An 18,688-nucleotide genomic window follows, 5' to 3' on the forward strand; every position below is an offset into this window, starting at 1 on the left:
ACTAAAACTTACTGAAATAGCGCATACTGTCCAAACGTTGAAATTATTGTAGGCCTTCTTTCCTTTGGGAAGTGGAAATCTCGCTGCGCCCTGCCAACACTCCCCTACTCATCCCCAAGCCCCCCCCCCCCTGCATGGTACGGCCCTGATAATGTTGATGTTTCTGGAAACAGCAGGGTATATGTCTTCATCGTTAACACATTTATTATACTTCTTCTTTGTAATATTTCAACATCTTATTAAAAGACGAAATTTATACTTGTAGTTGCATTTATGCAAATATTTTTGAGAAATATTTTTGCGTAACCTGGGGTCTCTCTTCGGAATCTTTCTGATAAGGTTCATGGTGATTTTTTAATAATAGAAAATATGTTATGCTTGTTTTTTAGGAACATTTACTAGCTGATCTAATATGAAATTACTTTTAATATACCAAGTTTTGTATATAGGCATGGAATTTGTATTATCAACAACTACATCTACCACACCATATCTCGAAACGGGTAACGGCACTGTGTCTTAACAACTAATATGCTTTCTTTTGAATTCGTTCTTTCGTAGCAAGTAGGAGATGTTAAAATTATAATCAACGCTTTTACTTTCTTTATTAGTTTATACTTACCTAATGACTAAGAAAATGTATTTGATACTATACTTTCTTTGACATTGGTATTATAGGTGGTAGAAATAAACTTTTAATAAAAGCAAGAATCTTTTATTGTATATCAACTTTGTCTCGATGAACGTGTAGTCTGTCTGCCCACATGTATAACAGAAATCAAAATCAAACACAACTGTTAGCAAACTGTTAATCCTGCAAACTCCTCTTACGGCTTTCTCTTTTGTGTTCACCCTGCTCATTATGCGGTCTGTATTGTGTGTGTGTGTGTGCGTTTGTTTTGTATTCTGACCGAGGACTTGAACAAAAGAATCCCAGGTCCTCGGTTGTGATTTCTAAAGAATCACCACGTCCTCGGAAGAATTCTATTGTATGGGGTATTGTTAAGGCTAGGGTACGTGGATTTGAACAATGGAAAATACAATGGGGTCCTCGGTCTGAATGTAATACAAACATTTGTGTGTGTGTGTGTGTGTATTTGTCCCTCCTGTTACTGTAACTTGCCACCCAGCCTCTGAAGAAGATCCTGCTAGGATCAAAACGTCAGACCCTCTTACTTTTGCACATTCATGTTAATCAAAAATGTTAAACCATTTCAGATTTGACAGCTTATCCCGTAGTGAGACTAATGCAGGTTAACTGTTAATATCTTACGCAAAGTCTTGAGGGTTTAAACAGACTAGTAGATTATACACACAAACAGAATAAATTATTTCATTTACATCGGCTTCCTCCTCCTCAACCTCCTCACCCTCCTCAACCCCCTCCTTATCCACTTAAAGATCTTTAAATCGAGCCATTTCAACCATGAGTCGTAGCGTTTTAACGTTTCACAAAATTTGGTTTAATATATGATATAAGTGAATACCATTCCTAATAACTTAAGAATTTGATAGCGATTGTAGTGTGTTTTTCTATGACAGAAATGAAGCAAATGATTTAATTTCTCCCTGAATTGGACACACCCGGATTTTATCGAGGAATGACATCAGTTAACCTTAAAGCATCTGGTAGTTGTTGGGGGTTGAAAACTTGCCGAGACATTTTTTATTTTTTTTCCTTTTTTTTTTGGCATCTTATATTTATTTCGCCGGTGAAGTGACCGCGAGGGCATCTGTCGAAAGAGACATGAATCGAGCAAAATATGTACATATCTGCGCAATGATTACAATACACCAGGAGTAATGAAAACACATAATGGAATATGATACTAGCAGTGGCGTAGGAAGGTACTTTTGAGTTGGGGGGGGTGAAGACTGATGGCCGGGGGGAGGGGTCTAAGGGGAGGGGGCCCCCTCCCCTTTGGATTTTTTTTGCATTTCCAGGTGGCCTCAGATGCAATTTGGTGCAATATAGCACACTTCAAGACCCACTCCATTTTGTAAACTTAATTTTGTATTTTCACAAGGCCTTAGATGCAATTTGGTGCTCCAAATGAGAATTTTTTCTGATTTGGAAATGAAAAAGGGGTTTTCTGACTTGCTGAGCGGGGGGGGGGGGCGGAATGATACTTCCGCCCCCCCATATTTTTCACTGGGGGGCTGGCGCCCCCAGCCCCCCCCCCCCCCCCGGTTCCTACGCCCTTGGATACTAGAGTACTTACTCTTTCCGAGGAATGTGGCTCAAAAACTACAAAGTGACGATGCATATCTTTCCCAAGGCAAAATGAGAACACATTTGCGTTTGACGTTTTCGGAAAAAAAATAAGTAACAAAATATGTAATCCATTACATCCTCCTCAGCTCTTCCATGTGATCTATACGACCAGTGGCGGAGCTAGGGGTATTAGTCAGGGGGCGAGAATGGTCTGTAGGGGCGCTTTCGACACTATCTAAGCGGAGCGCCACCAAAGGTTGGCAAGGAGCGTACAGGATTTTTTTGAGGTAAAGATACTCCCTATAGCCGGAAATGACCCTTTCTGGGCCTTGCTAATTTGCAGATAAACGAAAAATAAATAAGTGTCACCGCCAACAAAATGTGACAAATGTCAATAGGTATAGATGAGAGCACAATAAAAAAGTCAATAATAGCGAATAAGTAAAAAGTGGTAAAAAGCTGAAAAGGGCGCCAGCAGTCCATTTGAGTCCGTCGGGGAGGAGGGGGGGAGCATCCGCCCCTCTGACTGTATGGACCTTCCGCCACTGTATATGACATTGGAAACAATGTCAAGTTCGTATGCGTTAGTTTCTCAACCTTTCAAGAAAGAAAAAGGAAAGTACAAACGTTGTCACATGATGAGATTGTTTGGCAACTAGTACTTATACAAACTATTGACACCCGATACTCATAGCTAGTACAGTAACTACTGTTCGTATTCCACAACCGAGCATCAGTAACTATACTGCGCTGTGTTCGTAACACGGTAACATGTATTACAGGTGGCACAGTAATTAATTCAAAGCTGTAACACGTTCCCATGTAAGAGAAAGAACAGCGCGACTGGACAAGGAGTCTATGAGTATTTGACGTGGTAAACTATTACTATATTAAGGCATAATTTAGGCGTGGAGCTACCCATAAGGCTAATCTAGGTTCTCCCTCCCCCATCTTAGGTCCCATTTTGTGTATCTGTTTAGTATCTATTTGAGACTTGCACACACTTACCTGTCCGTGAGGAATGTTTCAATCAAACGGATTTACAAATACGATTAGAAAAAAAGGTAGGCTACCATCTGAATCTCGCATGTATTATAAAATAACCGCCGCAGTGAGTCGTCTACGTATTGCGCCAGCGCCGACCATGCATATATATATATATATATATATATATATATATATATATATATATATATATATATATATATATATATATATATATATATATATATATATATATATATATATATATACTTCTTCATTTATTTTTTTGGACAGAAATGACAGGGATAGCACTGCCAGGAGGAGTTGAAAACAAACAAGAGCATCATAACACAAAGACTGAGGTGGCCAAAAAATATCAGAAACAATTGGATGGAGGAAAGACCATTGGAATCGTTTTATTGTCCCTTCCCGATATTTCCCCCACTCCCTCCCTCACAAGTTAGATAGGGTAGGAAAGTTCAATCCCTTAGAAAATTGCTCGACGAGTGAGGGTTGAATTAATCCCAGTGGATTTTAAGAACGTTATAAGAAGTTTCATGGTGTTTTTGTTTTCTATAATATATATGGTTGACTACATGTATATTTTTGAGTTTGCAGATTTTAGGACCAATTAGGAATGAAAGGCTTAGGCGTTTAAGATTAAAGTTATGACTGATCGATATCAAATTGTGTAAATTTGTAGTTTCTATTATTGTTTTTGTGCCCATGTTCACGAGAATTTTGTAGGCTATACGAATAGCTGTGGTGCTATTGTGTACATGGTTATTATGAGAAAAATAGTCGCCAGCTTGTTGTTGTTTGCCTGCACAAAATACAATCAATCAGAATCGAGGTAAGAAAAACCTTCACGAATCCTACCTTTGCATTGGTTGTCCGGCTGCTTGAAGTACGTTTTGCAAACCATGATTGTGCAAAACAAATTCTCTAATTGTTTTGTTGTAGAATAGGAATAAATTGTATTATATAGGCTTTCTGTTATTGGAATGCTATCGACCTTAAATTTTACAGAACAGACTCGTCTATGCCTTCTCATGTCGTTAATACGCATGCTTGATGGCTATATTATACGCCCACAAAATATTTGTCAACCCTTACTGGCTTATTACAGTTACTGACACTGCCAGCACTGAATGGAAAGATTTGCATTTCAATACAGCGCATGAGTTATAGTACATAACTTGTCATGTGAACCAAATTGTATAAAAGGGGCACACACCCGTACAAGAGTTTGAGTCGAGGTGCAGGTTCTTTCTAATCGCTAAGGTACTTGCTGACGTTTTGGAGGATCCATATCGTATTTGTGTTATTGTCGTTGGTAGAAAAATGGCTTCGAAATATTTCTATGTTGGGGTTCTTTTCTTTGGCCTTTTGGGTAAGTTAATAAATAGAAAATATCTTGAATAAATATTTATGTTATTCCTATACATTTTTTAATGACGACTGTTATTTTTTTTGCTTATGATTTTGTTGTTGTAATTTTGTTTGCTTAGGAGCTGCTGGATTATTAGAAGAATTAGACTAATGTTTCGGAGTGTAACACGCTTTACCCCCCACTTTACCAACTTTACAAACTTCACATTAAAAGTCAAGAGTACTTTAATTATCAGTTTGCAAGAGTTATCGTTCAGTTGTTGGTTCATAACTGTTTTTATACCTAATGGCAGATATGAAGACAAAAAAAAAAAAATATTTCAAATTGCCTTCGATGTCTTCTTTTGACAAAAAGGTAAGAATAAGGTGAAGTGTCTAGAAAATGGTTACGTCCCTATGAAACATATATTATTACCTACCTTGCGGTTATTTCCTCAACTGAATATGCCTTATTTTTGACTTATTTCATTAATCGTGATCAAATTTAAAAAGCTCGTTCACATTCTCTTTCGAAACATTATTAGCTTCTCCGAATAAATGTAAGCACATTTTTTGGTAGATATTTTATGTCTACATTTGTTCAAGGCTTAATATATAGTAATAAAAAAAAACATTTAATTTTACATGGTTCATTGCGACATATATATAGCTCAGAACCGATGTAGTTGATAAAATTATACAGCTCATATCACGAACTAAACTTGAAAATTAACATAACTATATTACCTGCTTAGTTTAATTGTAATATTAACACTCAATATTGACTTTTGAGGGTGACAGCGTTTATATATATATATATATATATAGCCTATATATATATAGCCTATATATATATATATATATACAGGCGAGTATCCAGGGGGGCGTTGGGGGCGCGCGCCCTCCCACCCCCCCCCCTCCGAGTAAGAAAAAGAGGAGAGAGAAAAAAGAGAAGAAAAAAGGAAAAAAGAGGGGAAAAAAGAGGAGGAGGAGAGGAAGGAAGGGAAAAGAAAAAGAAGAAGGAGAGGAGGGAGTAGAAGATAAACGCCAAGACACCGGGAAGAGAAAGAGGAACAGTGACATCATAACAGCGCTGATCCCTATTATATACACATGGCCGGGTATAGCCAGTGACGGATCGAGGATTTCGGAAAGGGCGTGCGCCTCACCCTACCCCTTACACCGAAAACTCCATTTTTGACGTTTCCACTTTTCCTCTCTCACTAATGTATCTATATATATCAAATATATGGTCTATCATAACGCGTGTGTGTGTATGGACGCCTTACACAATTGTGCTTGGAAACAAACTGTCGAACTCGACCGAGTCGTCGGGGAACATGATGCATTTCGGGAAGGGGCGACCGCCGCACCCCCCCCCTAGGATATTTTTTTTTTAATATCGCTAGTAATTTTGAAATAGAAAATGCTTAGATGCAACTTATAAGGCATGGGAAGTGTCATTCCCATCGATCTGGGAGGCATATTCGGCCAAAATTTTCTGGTACGCTTCGCGCCAACTCGTGGTAGCGCTACGCTTAGATAGTTTGCCTACAGGCTTCGCCCCTCCCTTGGCAAATTATTCGCTACGCGCCTGTTCGAATTTGTAAAGCAAACAGCAGATATCTCATCATATCAGTGAACATGAAAATGGCGGTTCCAGGATGAACCGCCTCAAAACTGTCGATGTGTGTAGTCATAGGAACCCAATTTGATTTGGGGGGCTGTAACGACTTGCCCGAAAAATATAACCTAGATTTTTCGCGCGCGATGTTAATGTCAATATCATATAAGCAAGCATCGGTTACTACATTGCATGCCATCGTGTACTGTACGGTCCGTGGAAATTACGCAGTATACCGCGGGATGCTAATGTAAACAACGGAATGTCTTATATAGATGGAGAAAAAGCATTATTAGGTCCAATTATGTCAAATTCTTTTACATTAGTAATGGCGAATTAGTCGGCCAAGCTTAGAACTTTATTTTAATTATCAAGGAGATATTTTTTAAACTATTCATTTCCTTTAGCTACATCATTGCAATTTATTTTTCTTTCAATAGGAGCCCCCACCCTCCCCCCCCCCCCGCTTCATACGCCTATGTGTGTAGTGTTCGGTTTCGGAAATATCTGCTATTTTTTCATTTCCTTCAACCAAGTTTTGTAATAGCCGTTATGAGAGGGTTAAATATTTGTACACCAATAAATTAACTGTGTCTGAAGTTTCGAAAATTTCCTTACCAACATGATTCTTCATCATACTTCCCTCTACTCTTGTAATTTTGACCGGTCTGTTAGGGGTTCAGTGGAGGGTTTTCTATATTGGTTGTCCATAGATGACATTTTTTGTAACATGATGGGTATGTTTTGAGGTGAGTTAAATTTCAAATTCTGAACAAATAATGGGCTTAAAACCTTGAAAAGTGGGGATGTCGGGTATTGTGGACTGCGAAGTAGAATCACCTATACAAAAACAATGATCCACAGGAGATGCGATGAGGTCGAACATGATGTGTGGCTTGTGAAAATCTTCAAAAACGTTATGGATGGAAAAAAAAACTATTGGGAAATACTTGGTTCTCAGGCTAAGGTGTAGGCTACATCTGGTTGGTCATTTTCAAGCCCGAGAAGTGCCATTTCCGGTGATCTGGGGGGTATCAAAACCAGAATTTTCTTGTACGCTGCGCGCCAACCGATGGTGGCGCTCCGCTTAGAGTGTAATTCGCGCCCCCCGGGTTAAAAAATCCTGGATACGCCCCTGATATATATGTATATATATATATATATATATATATATATATATATATATATATATATATATATATATATACATATATATATATATATATATATTTATATATATATATATATATATATATATAGAAACCACTGTCCTTCTTTTTCTCGATCTGAGTGCTGCATTTGACACCGTTGACCATTCCATTCTTAATCAAATTCTAAGTTATGAAATAGCTTTGTCAGGTATTCAAGTGGTTGAAATCCTTTATTACTGATCGTTGCCAGAGAGTTTCTTTAATGAATTACACCGTAGTGCAGTCCGTCCGGCTGAAAGAGCCTCAAACGTGGGGCATAAGACTGTAAGGGAAGTGGGGCATGTGACTTTTGAATTGAATGTGCAAGGAAATAAGTCACAACCATCCGGCAAGATATATGATATTATATACATAGCAGTATACCACCAATTAGCGTCCATGATCGAAGGACACTGTTTTTGTAGCAAATGGGAACTTTCACTTCATGGAACGGGAATTCTTAAGGAATATATGACAGAACTTGTGACCAGGTGTGCTTTGCACCTCCACCCTCACCCACCTCTCTCCGCAAACACCCAAGCATGACCGGCTCTGTGACCCCTGATGTCTCCCAATGACATAGACACACCGATGTCAAAATATGTGAAACCGTTGCAGAACAACGTATTCGCCCTAAGTGGTAAGAAGACGTGTATCGTGATTAACACAGTGATATCTCAGTATACCAAACACGCAAACTGTTAAGTTCTCACAACTGTTTCAGAGTATAGGGGATAATGCCAAGTACAGTCGTTGAATGAAAAAAAAAAAAACCAGAGAGGTGCAGCAGGTCAAAGTCATAGTTGTTGTAAATAAAATATCAACTATGAATTGATCAAAACAAGTCTCTTTTGTTCATGGGTAGTACAGAGAGGGTGTGACTGTAGCCGACGTAACAATAGCCCGTAACAAAAACAACATAATAAATACCTTTTTATTCCATTTGTCTGGGTAATTTATTACGGTGCAGTTGCCACGGTTCAAAAGTTTCTGCGTGGGCTATTACTGTAATGTACTTGTATTACACGTATTTAGACAGTAAGAACATAGCTAGAGTAAACTTTATTTCTCTCTATCAGTAGCATATGTTTAAATGAATGCCGTATTCTATATATATATATATATATATATATATATATATATATATATATATATATATATATATATATATATATGTATATATATATATATATGTATATATATATATATGTATATATGTATATATGTATATATGTATATATGTATATATATGTATGTATATATATGTATATATATGTATATATATGTATATGTATATGTATATATATGTATATGTATATGTATATATATGTATATGTATGTATATATATATATATATATGTATATATATGTATATATGTATATATGTATATATATATATATATATATATATATATATATATATATGTATATATATATATATATATATGTATATATATATATATATATATATATATATATATACATATATATATATATATATATATATATATATAAATATAAATAATAAATATACATATATATCAAATCAAAACATTTCGGTGCAGGCGAAAGAGGAACCTTGCAACTCCCAAATAGTTTTAATATCGATATAGTTGTGTTAGTCATGTGATGCATTCGCATGCCGTACATTTAATGGACCCCCGTGTTTTTTTTTTGGGGGGGGGACAACGTGTAGACCAATCAAAGGTACCAATATGCACAATGGTGCGGCTATATTTTGTAACCATAAATAACTTTGTGGTATTGTCGCAGTTCGTGTTAATGGCCTCTGCAACAAGAAAGACCATTGTCTAGCTTGCCAAATATGGATCTTCTCGCTGACAGTGAACTTGTCGCTGACATTACTACTACTGTCGACGGGTGCGTTTGAACGTTTGTAGCCTACGATATTATGATACAAGGAGCTTCATAAAAGTTAACGGTATTCTTTAATATTTCTATTGTACATTTTCTAGGTTTTGCTCACGCAGCAAGTCCTGAGCAAGGCTTCTCTGTAGTAGTGAGTTCTCCTGCACGAGGACAAGCTGAAGATGCGGTGCATTCGTACGCACCACTCACAGCGCCTTCGTAAGCCGAAGAAAGTTTTTTTGTATACCATATATACACGTTAATTGTTGTTTGGCAAGCCTCATACTACCTGCTGATACGTTAAATGAGTTCCATTATAAAATTAAATGGTAAGAATTGGTCTTCACTTTTATATTCCCAGCTTTCGTTGATGCAATAGCCGGCTATCCTCCTAATCAGGGCTTCTTTGTAGCGGTGAATAGCCCTGTATTAGGCCGAGCCGAAGATGCGGTGACTCTATATGCGATACACACGAACAATCACGATGCAGATAATACTGTTCAATTCAAGAAGGAAGGTGGTCTAGTGGCACATACCGTTCAAGACGGACAGATTAGCAAAGGAGGAGTGATCTTCGGTTGCTTTTTGAGAGTTGGTCTACCGAATAAGTATAGAGGTACACGATATGGTACTTACGACGCAACGTTTACGCCAGTTGCAGGATCCACGGTGGAGAGATACGGATTTGTAAGGAGTAGGTCTGGTAAGAAAAATAAAGCTGAAGCTGTATCATTTTATGTAATTTTTTCCATCTCATCAAAATATCCGAAGAATACAACAACAGAATGTATTACGATTGTAATATTCATCCCCGAAGAACGTTTGTATAAAGGAGAGATTGTTCTTTTGTTTTTTTAACAGATAAGTATGTACCGAAACTTCACGACGACGGTAAGGTCGGTTATTTTCCAATAGCGGCGATGGCTGCATTGGCGCACATGCCGCTGCTGTTGACGACGGTGATCCCGATGACGAAAGCCTATGATGTTGATGAAGAAATTACATTTCTAACTTCGTCTCATAGCATTTATCAAACTTAAATTCTACTGATTTTGATGCACAGAGTACGAAAAATTCATCATCGCATATTTCCTCTCTGTAGATATACTGGATACCAGAGGGGTTTACACCCACACTGTGTGGCCTGCATCCTCAGGAGCAAAAACTCCAATTGATAATTTCCAAGATAACAACATCGGGGTTCGTTGGTCTCCTGGCTGTCGCAGTATTCAGTGGTGTAAAGGCAAGAAACGAAACGTGAACACAGGGCCCAGATTGCAGCTAACATCTACCGATGATGCAGGTGTTTACACCATACGGAGAGGGAAACGAGGTGCGAGAGGATGGTTCGTTCAAATCAAAGTCATAGCTGCAAGTAAGTATACCTCAGTCTGGAAATACACAGAATCACGTTAACGTTCAATTGTATTGAAGTGCATTTCGTCGGTGAGACAACATGTTGGTACAGATTGTTTGAATGCAATCTCCACAGACGGAAGGATTCATTAAAAATTCGAATTTCTTTCATATTAAACGTTTAGTCTACGGTATATACGACAATATGGTGAATGTTTACCTTCTCACTTGTTCTTTTTATTTGAAATGTCATTTACCCTTGGCAAACACCAAAACCAAACAGAAAAATACTAACTTGATATTTTTGTCTTCAATTTCTATCTAAGCAGTTTCTCGGTAAGGTCATGTTAAAAATTCTACCTCTCTTCCATCATGTTTGACAGCTTGTCAGAAAAGTCAACATGTGTTGTCAGATGGTGAGTGTAGGACCCGCAGTTTCCCCGTATGTGAAAATGGAGGAGTACTAAAGGATGCCGATGACACTTGCACATGTCCTCCATTTTTCTTCGGCCAAATTTGTGCTGCCGGTAAGTAAACAGACCTCAACCGTTCATGCAGACGGCTGATCAATTAGTTATCTGATGGATACTTTCCAGAATGAAAGACACTTTGGAAGTGTTGGTCGAATTACCGCCACTATGCGTTTATATTTAACATTCGTTTGTTTTTTATTGTACTGGACAAAAACAGAGGTACAGTATATGCATGCACTTTATGGCGGGCCATAAGTCTAGAATCGTGGGGAATCGACATATACCAATTTAAATCGACATATACCAATTTTCTTTCGACTTATACCAGGTTCTTGCAGCTTAATTTGACTTCTACCGATTGAAATTGACATATACTACTTTAATTCGACATATCATCGATTTAAATCGACATATACCAATTTAAATCGATGATAAGTAAAATAAATCGGTATATGTCAATTAAAATCGACATATACCAGTTTAAATCGATGATATGTCAATTTTAATTGGTAGAAGACAATTTAAGCTGCTGGAAACTGGTATAAGTCTAAGGAAATTGGTATATGTCGATTTAAATCGGTATATGTCGATTCCCCACAATTTGAGACTGATGGCCCGCCATACACGCGTGCGTCTTTTGACATTCTACAGTCTGAGAGTAGCCTTTGCTTAGCCTCCGCATAGCCTGCTTGGGAATCTTCTGGAAACGATCATTAATCCAATCAGCAATTAATAAAACTTAAAGACATATTTTAATGCCAAAGGTATTGAGGTTTATTTAGTTTGCGTTAACTTAGGTCTGTGTAATTTACGTAATGCTTTGATGGCAACAGGTCTTAGAGATGGTTGCAGACATTTTTTTTTCCTTTTTTTTCATAACGGAGGAATACATTCTGTGCTTCAGTTCTTATCTTTTACTTCTATGCTTCCGTTATTGACTGTGCTGCGCGCTATATATTAATACATTGCTTTGAAATAAGAAGACAAAGACCTGTTCCTTATGACAAACTAATTCTTAGAATAGCAACAATATGCATGATACGTTTTACATACATACGTAATGGACAGAGCCATTACTGGGTAAGCACTATAGCCATTGTATATAATATAGCTAATACAATACTGTAAATTATAGACTGACATTGGAATTACGATATACACATTTCATCAAACTGTTTGATTTCACAAAAAGAAAAGAATAAAACCTCTCTACACCAGTACTAAAACACTCAACACTAAAATCAACCCGTGTCTTTAACATTTGTTTTTGGCCGTCCGTCAATTAAGCAGCAATGGCACATTGTAAACGGTCTGGTTCCAATGAACTTGAATACATTTTAGTTATAATTAAACTAATTAAATTTCAAACCAATAGTGATCGGTAAGGACTGCTACACATTATACATCGATTTTCAAAGTCACCACAAATCTTCGCCTTCAGAGAAATTCTCAATTTCCTTCTTTTAAATTTTGATTCTTTCATTTTCAGCTGTTGATGAACCAGCTGAACGTGATTTCGTATTGGCATATAACAGAGGTAGTGGCGAAACCATACGCTGTGGAGATCTTGATGGTGGTAATCCTAAGTGCCGGGGTCATCTCTTCTGCCTTGGTGATCTTTATGGGTGTACTTGCGCTTCAGGATGGTGGGGGAGCAACTGCGATCGACGTAAGAATATATACGGTTTTTAGTAAATTGTGAATCAAATGCTTATGCATCATTTAAAAAAAATCTTAATGCACACTTCATAGCAAGAATACAATTTTACGTGCATAATGATGATGATGGTGATGATGATGGTGATGGTGATGTCGATTGTGATGGTGATGGTGGATGATGATGGATGGTGATGATGGTGATGGTGAATGATGATGATGATGGATGGTGATGATGGTGATGGTGAATGATGATGATGGTGATGGTGAATGATGATGATGATGATGATGATGATGATGGATGGTGATGATGGTGATGGTGAATGATGATGATGATGATGATGATGATGATGATGATGATGATGATGATGATGATGATGATGATGATGATGATGATGATGATGATGATGATGATGATGATGATGATGATGATGATGATGATGGTGATGATGATGATGATGATGATGGTGATGATGGTGATGATGATGATGATGATGATGATGGTGAATGATGGTGATGATGATGATGATGGTGATAATGATGATGATGATGGTGATGATGATGATGATGATGATGATGATGATGATGATGGATGGTGATGATGGTGATGGTGAATGATGATGATGGTGATGGTGAATGATGATGATGATGATGATGATGATGGATGGTGATGATGGTGATGGTGAATGATGATGATGATGATGATGATGATGATGATGATGATGATGATGATGATGATGATGATGATGATGATGATGATGATGATGATGATGATGATGATGATGATGATGATGATGATGATGATGATGATGATGATGATGATGATGATGATGATGATGGTGATGATGATGATGATGATGATGATGGTGATGATGGTGATGATGATGATGATGATGATGATGATGATGATGATGATGATGGTGAATGATGGTGATAATGATGATGATGGTGATGATGATGATGATGATGGTGATGATGATGATGATGATGATGATGATGATGATGATGATGATGATGATGATGATGATGATGATGATGATGATGATGATGATGATGATGATGATGATGATGATGATGATGATGATGATGGTGATGATGATGATGGTGATGATGATGATGGCGATGATGATGATGATGATGATGATGATGATGATGATGATGATGATGATGATGATGATGATGATGATGATGATGATGATGATGATGATGATGATGATGATGATGATGATGATGATGATGATGATGATGATGATGATGATGATGATGATGATGATGATGATGATGATGATGATGATTATGATGATGATAATGATGATGATTCCGATGGTGATGATGTTGATAACGATATGGGCGATCGATGATTACAACCCATGATGATGATGGTGATGATGAAGTGTTTTTTTATGGTAAATATTTTAATACTTGGTGGTGATGTCGATGGTGATGGTGATGTCGATGGTGGATGATGGCGGATGATGGTGATGTCGATGGTGGATGATGGTGGATGATGGTGGATGATGATGGATGGTGATGATGTTGATGATGTCGATGATGATGGTGATGATGGTGATGATAGTGATTATGTTGATTATTCCGATGGTGATGATCATTATGATGAAGATTATGAAGGTTAATGCTGCCGATGGCGGATGATTATGATGATTATGATGTTGACGATGACGATGACGATGACGGTGACGGTGACGGTGACGGTGACGATGACGATGATGATGATGGTGATGTCGATTGTGATGGTGATGATGATAGTAATGGTGGATAATGGAGGTTGATGGTGGATGATGATGGATGGTGATTATGTTGATGTTGATGGTGATGATGTTGATGGTGATGGTGATGGTGAATGATGATGATGGTGGTGGTGGCGATGTTGATTACGATAATGGTCGATGAATGATGATAGCCCATGATGATGATGGTGACGATGAAGTGTTTTTTTTTTTTACGTAAATACTTGTATCTCTTGTATCTACAGCTTGTGCAAAAGGAAAATGGGGCGTCGGCTGCTCACAAAACTGCGGGCAAGACAGTCCTTATTGCGATCGTTTCTTCGGACCCTAAGCTGAAGAGGAGAAAACGTCGTTACGTGGTTTCTTTTCGTTTTTGTTTAGTTCGCATGGGACGGGAGAGGCTCCCCCCCCCCCTCTCCACCACATCCCAATCCCCCTAGTTAATAGGTTAAAAATTACCCGGTCTATACGTATAGAACGTTTATTGCCTGAATATTCTTAGTTAATAAATTAGGGCACTGATATTGGCACTACCAATGAAACTGATTGGTCTACATAAAGCACTTGGGACGTTATGTGTGTATATAATATATATATGTATATATATATATATACATATATATATATATATATATATATATATATATATATATATATATATATATACATATATATATATATATATACTTTCGCCAGCATTATTATTTTTTATTTTTTATTTTTTTTACTTGTGGAATTTTCGGTCCCCCTGGGACTTTCGCCAGCAATACTTGGCAATCGAATGTTTCGACTTATCAGAAAGTAAATATATGAACATTTTACTAAAACTTACTGAAATAGCGCATACTGTCCAAACGTTGAAATTATTGTAGGCCTTCTTTCCTTTAGGAAGTGGAAATCTCGCTGCGCCCTGCCAACACTCCCCTACTCATCCCCAAGCCCCCCCCCCCCCTGCAGGGTACAGCCCTGATAATGTTGATGTTTCTGGAAACAGCAGAGTATATGTTTTCATCGTTAACACGTTTATTATACTTCTTCTTTGTAATATTTCAACATCTTATTAAAAGACGAAATTTATACTTGTCGTTGCATTTATGCAAACATTTTTGAGAAATATTTTTGCGTAACCTGGGGTCTCTCTTCGGAATCTTTCTGATAAGGTTCATGGTGATTTTTTAATAATAGAAAATATGTTATGCTTGTTTTTTAAAGGAACATTTACTAGCTGATCTAATATGAAATTACTTTTAATACCAAGTTTTGTATATAGGCATGGAATTTGTATTATCAACAATTACATCTACCACACCATATCTCGAAACGGGTAACGGCACTGTGTCTTAACAACTAATATGCTTTCTTTTGAATTCGTTCTTTCGTAGCAAGTAGGAGATGTTAAAATTATAATCAACGGTTTTACTTTCTTTATTAGTTTATACTTACCTAATGACTAAGAAAATGTATTTGATACTATACTTTCTTTGACATTGGTATTATAGGTGGTAGAAATAAACTTTTAATAAAAGCAAGAATCTTTTATTGTATATCAACTTTGTCTCGATGAACGTGTAGTCTGTCTGCCCACATGTATAACAGAAATCAAAATCAAACACAACTGTTAGCAAACTGTTAATCCTGCAAACTCCTCTTACGGCTTTCTCTTTTGTGTTCACCCTGCTCATTATGCGGTCTGTATTGTGTGTGTGTGTGTGCGTTTGTTTTGTATTCTGACCGAGGACTTGAACAAAAGAATCCCAGGTCCTCGGTTGTGATTTCTAAAGAATCACCACGTCCTCGGAAGAATTCTATTGTATGGGGTATTGTTAAGGTTAGGGTACGTGGATTTGAACAATGGAAAATACAGTGGGGTCCTCGGTCTGAATGTAATTCAAACATGTGTGTGTGTGTGTGTGTGTATTTGTCCCTCCTGTTACTGTAACTTGCCATCCAGCCTCTGAAGAAGATCCTGCTAGGATCAAAACGTCAGACCCTCTTACTTTTGCACATTCATGTTAATCAAAAATGTTAAACCATTTCAGATTTGACAGCTTATCCCGTAGTGAGACTAATGCAGGTTAACTGTTAATATCTTACGCAAAGTCTTGAGGGTTTAAACAGACCAGTAGATTATACACACAGACAGAATAAATTATTTCATCTACATCGGCTTCCTCCTCCTCAACCTCCTCACCCTCCACAACCCCCTCCTTATCCACTTAAAGAGCTTTAAATCGAGCCATTTCAACCATGAGTCGTAGCGTTTTAACGTTTCACAAAATTTGGTTTAATATATGATATAAGTGAATACCATTCCTAATAACTTAAGAATTTGATAGCGATTGTAGTGTGTTTTTCTATGACAGAAATGAAGCAAATGATTTAATTTCTCCCTGAATTGGACACATCCGGATTTTATCGAGGAATGACAACAGTTAACCTTAAAGCATCTGGTAGTTGTTGGGGGTTGAAAACTTGCCGTGACATTTTTTATTTTTTTTCCTTTTTTTTGGCATCTTATATTTATTTCGCCGGTGAAGTGACCGCGAGGGCATCTGTCGAAAGAGACAGGAATCGAGCAAAATATGTACATATCTGCGCAATGATTAAAATACACCAGGAGTAATGAAAACACATAATGGAATATGATACTAGCACTGAGTAGGAAGGTACTATTGAGTGTGGGGGGGGGGGTTGAATAATGATGGCCGGCCTGGGGGAGGGGTCTAAGGGGAGGGGGTGTCCCCCTCCCCTTTGGATTTTTTTTGCATTTCCAGGTGGCCTCAGATGCAATTTGGTGCAATATAGCACACTTCAATACCCACTCTAAACTACAAAGTGACGATATATATCTTTCCAAGGCAAAATGAGAACACATTTGCGTTTGACGTTTGCGGAAAAAAAATAAGTAACAAAATATGTAATCCATTACATCATCCGGCACCTCCTCAGCTCTTCCATGTGACCTATACGACCAGTGGCGGAGCTGGGGTATTAGTCAGAGGGCGAGAATGGTCTGTAGGGGCGCTTTCGACACTATCTAAGCGGAGCGCCACCAAAGGTTGGCACGGAGCGTACAGGACTTTTTTTTAAGGTAAAGATACTCCCTATAGCCGGAAATGACCCTTTCCGGGCCTTGCTAATTTGCAGTTAAACGAAAAATAAATAAGTGTCACCGCCAACAAAATGTGACAAATGTCAATAGGTAGATGAGAGCACAATAAAAAAGTAAATAATAGCGAATAAGTAAAAAGTGGTAAAAAGCTGAAAAGGGCGCCAGCAGTTCATTTGAGTACGTCGGGGGTGTGGGGGGGGGGGGCATCCGCCCCTCTGACTGTATGGACGCTCCGCCACTGTATATGACATTGGAAACAATGTCAAGTTCGTATGCGTTAGTTTCTCAACCTTTCAAGAAAGAAAAAGGAAAGTACAAACGTTGTCACATGATGAGATTGTTTGGCAACTAGTACTTATACAAACTATTGAAGATATTTAACAAGCCAGGGCATAATAAAAGTTATCGCTTCCAGGCTAATGGTCTTTTAATCTTACTGGATTTAATTTAAGGCTATATAGTCCCGTTGCCTTCAGATAGGCTATTTAGCTTGGTTAGAAATCCTAAGCAAGATTGTATGTAGAAAAAAAAATAGCTTATTATATTGCACCCGATACACACAGAGCACAGTTTGTCATGTAAATCATTAAAAGTTTTGTAACAAATTAAAAACTGGCCTCGTGTTGATAAATCGGTAGCATGTGCTATTATGATTACAGACAGAACTGAGGATATGTGTAATCCCAACAAATCCAGTCGGTTGCATTTGTTGGGATTACACTAATCCTCATGCCGTTCTTACAGTAAACCTAATAGCGCATGCTACCGATTTATCAGATTTTTTTTTTTTTCAGCACGATCCAGTATTTACTGTCAGTGGTACAAAACTTTAAGATTTAAACTGTATATTAACAACGTTACGGATGTGAATGCTATTTCATAAGAAGAGGCATTGATGAACCACTACCAGTGTTTAACTACCCTTAATTAGCTGCTGATCTTGGGGGACGGGAATTAATTTCATAGTTTTGATCGGTATCAGTTTACCACATACATCTAAAACATAATCAAATCATAATCTTATCAAATCCATATTTACACTGTACGATACCAAATTTTTACATAAAATTGCCAACGTAGAAAGACATAA

General features: G+C 37.5%; 2 protein-coding genes across 2 annotated transcripts in view; both read left to right on the plus strand.

Moving 5' to 3' along the window:
* Positions 1 to 711, plus strand: part of LOC139983567 (uncharacterized) — a 10,796-nt gene extending 10,085 nt beyond the window's left edge. The window contains exon 6 of the mRNA XM_071997211.1: positions 1 to 711. This exon is cut by the window's left edge and continues 611 nt beyond it. The gene's annotated coding sequence lies outside the window, so the exon portion shown is untranslated.
* Positions 712 to 4,432: 3,721 nt separating this feature from the next.
* LOC139983568 (uncharacterized) lies at positions 4,433 to 16,018 on the plus strand. The gene is made up of 6 exons (XM_071997212.1): positions 4,433 to 4,592; positions 9,615 to 9,956; positions 10,356 to 10,628; positions 10,993 to 11,136; positions 12,572 to 12,751; positions 14,732 to 16,018. Exons 1-6 carry the CDS (start codon positions 4,544 to 4,546, stop codon positions 14,815 to 14,817), a joined length of 1,074 nt encoding a protein of 357 aa, XP_071853313.1. The 5' UTR covers positions 4,433 to 4,543; the 3' UTR covers positions 14,818 to 16,018.
* Positions 16,019 to 18,688: the final 2,670 nt, after the last annotated feature.

Source organism: Apostichopus japonicus, chromosome 16, assembly GCF_037975245.1.
Source record: "Apostichopus japonicus isolate 1M-3 chromosome 16, ASM3797524v1, whole genome shotgun sequence".
Taxonomy (NCBI): domain Eukaryota; kingdom Metazoa; phylum Echinodermata; class Holothuroidea; order Aspidochirotida; family Stichopodidae; genus Apostichopus; species Apostichopus japonicus.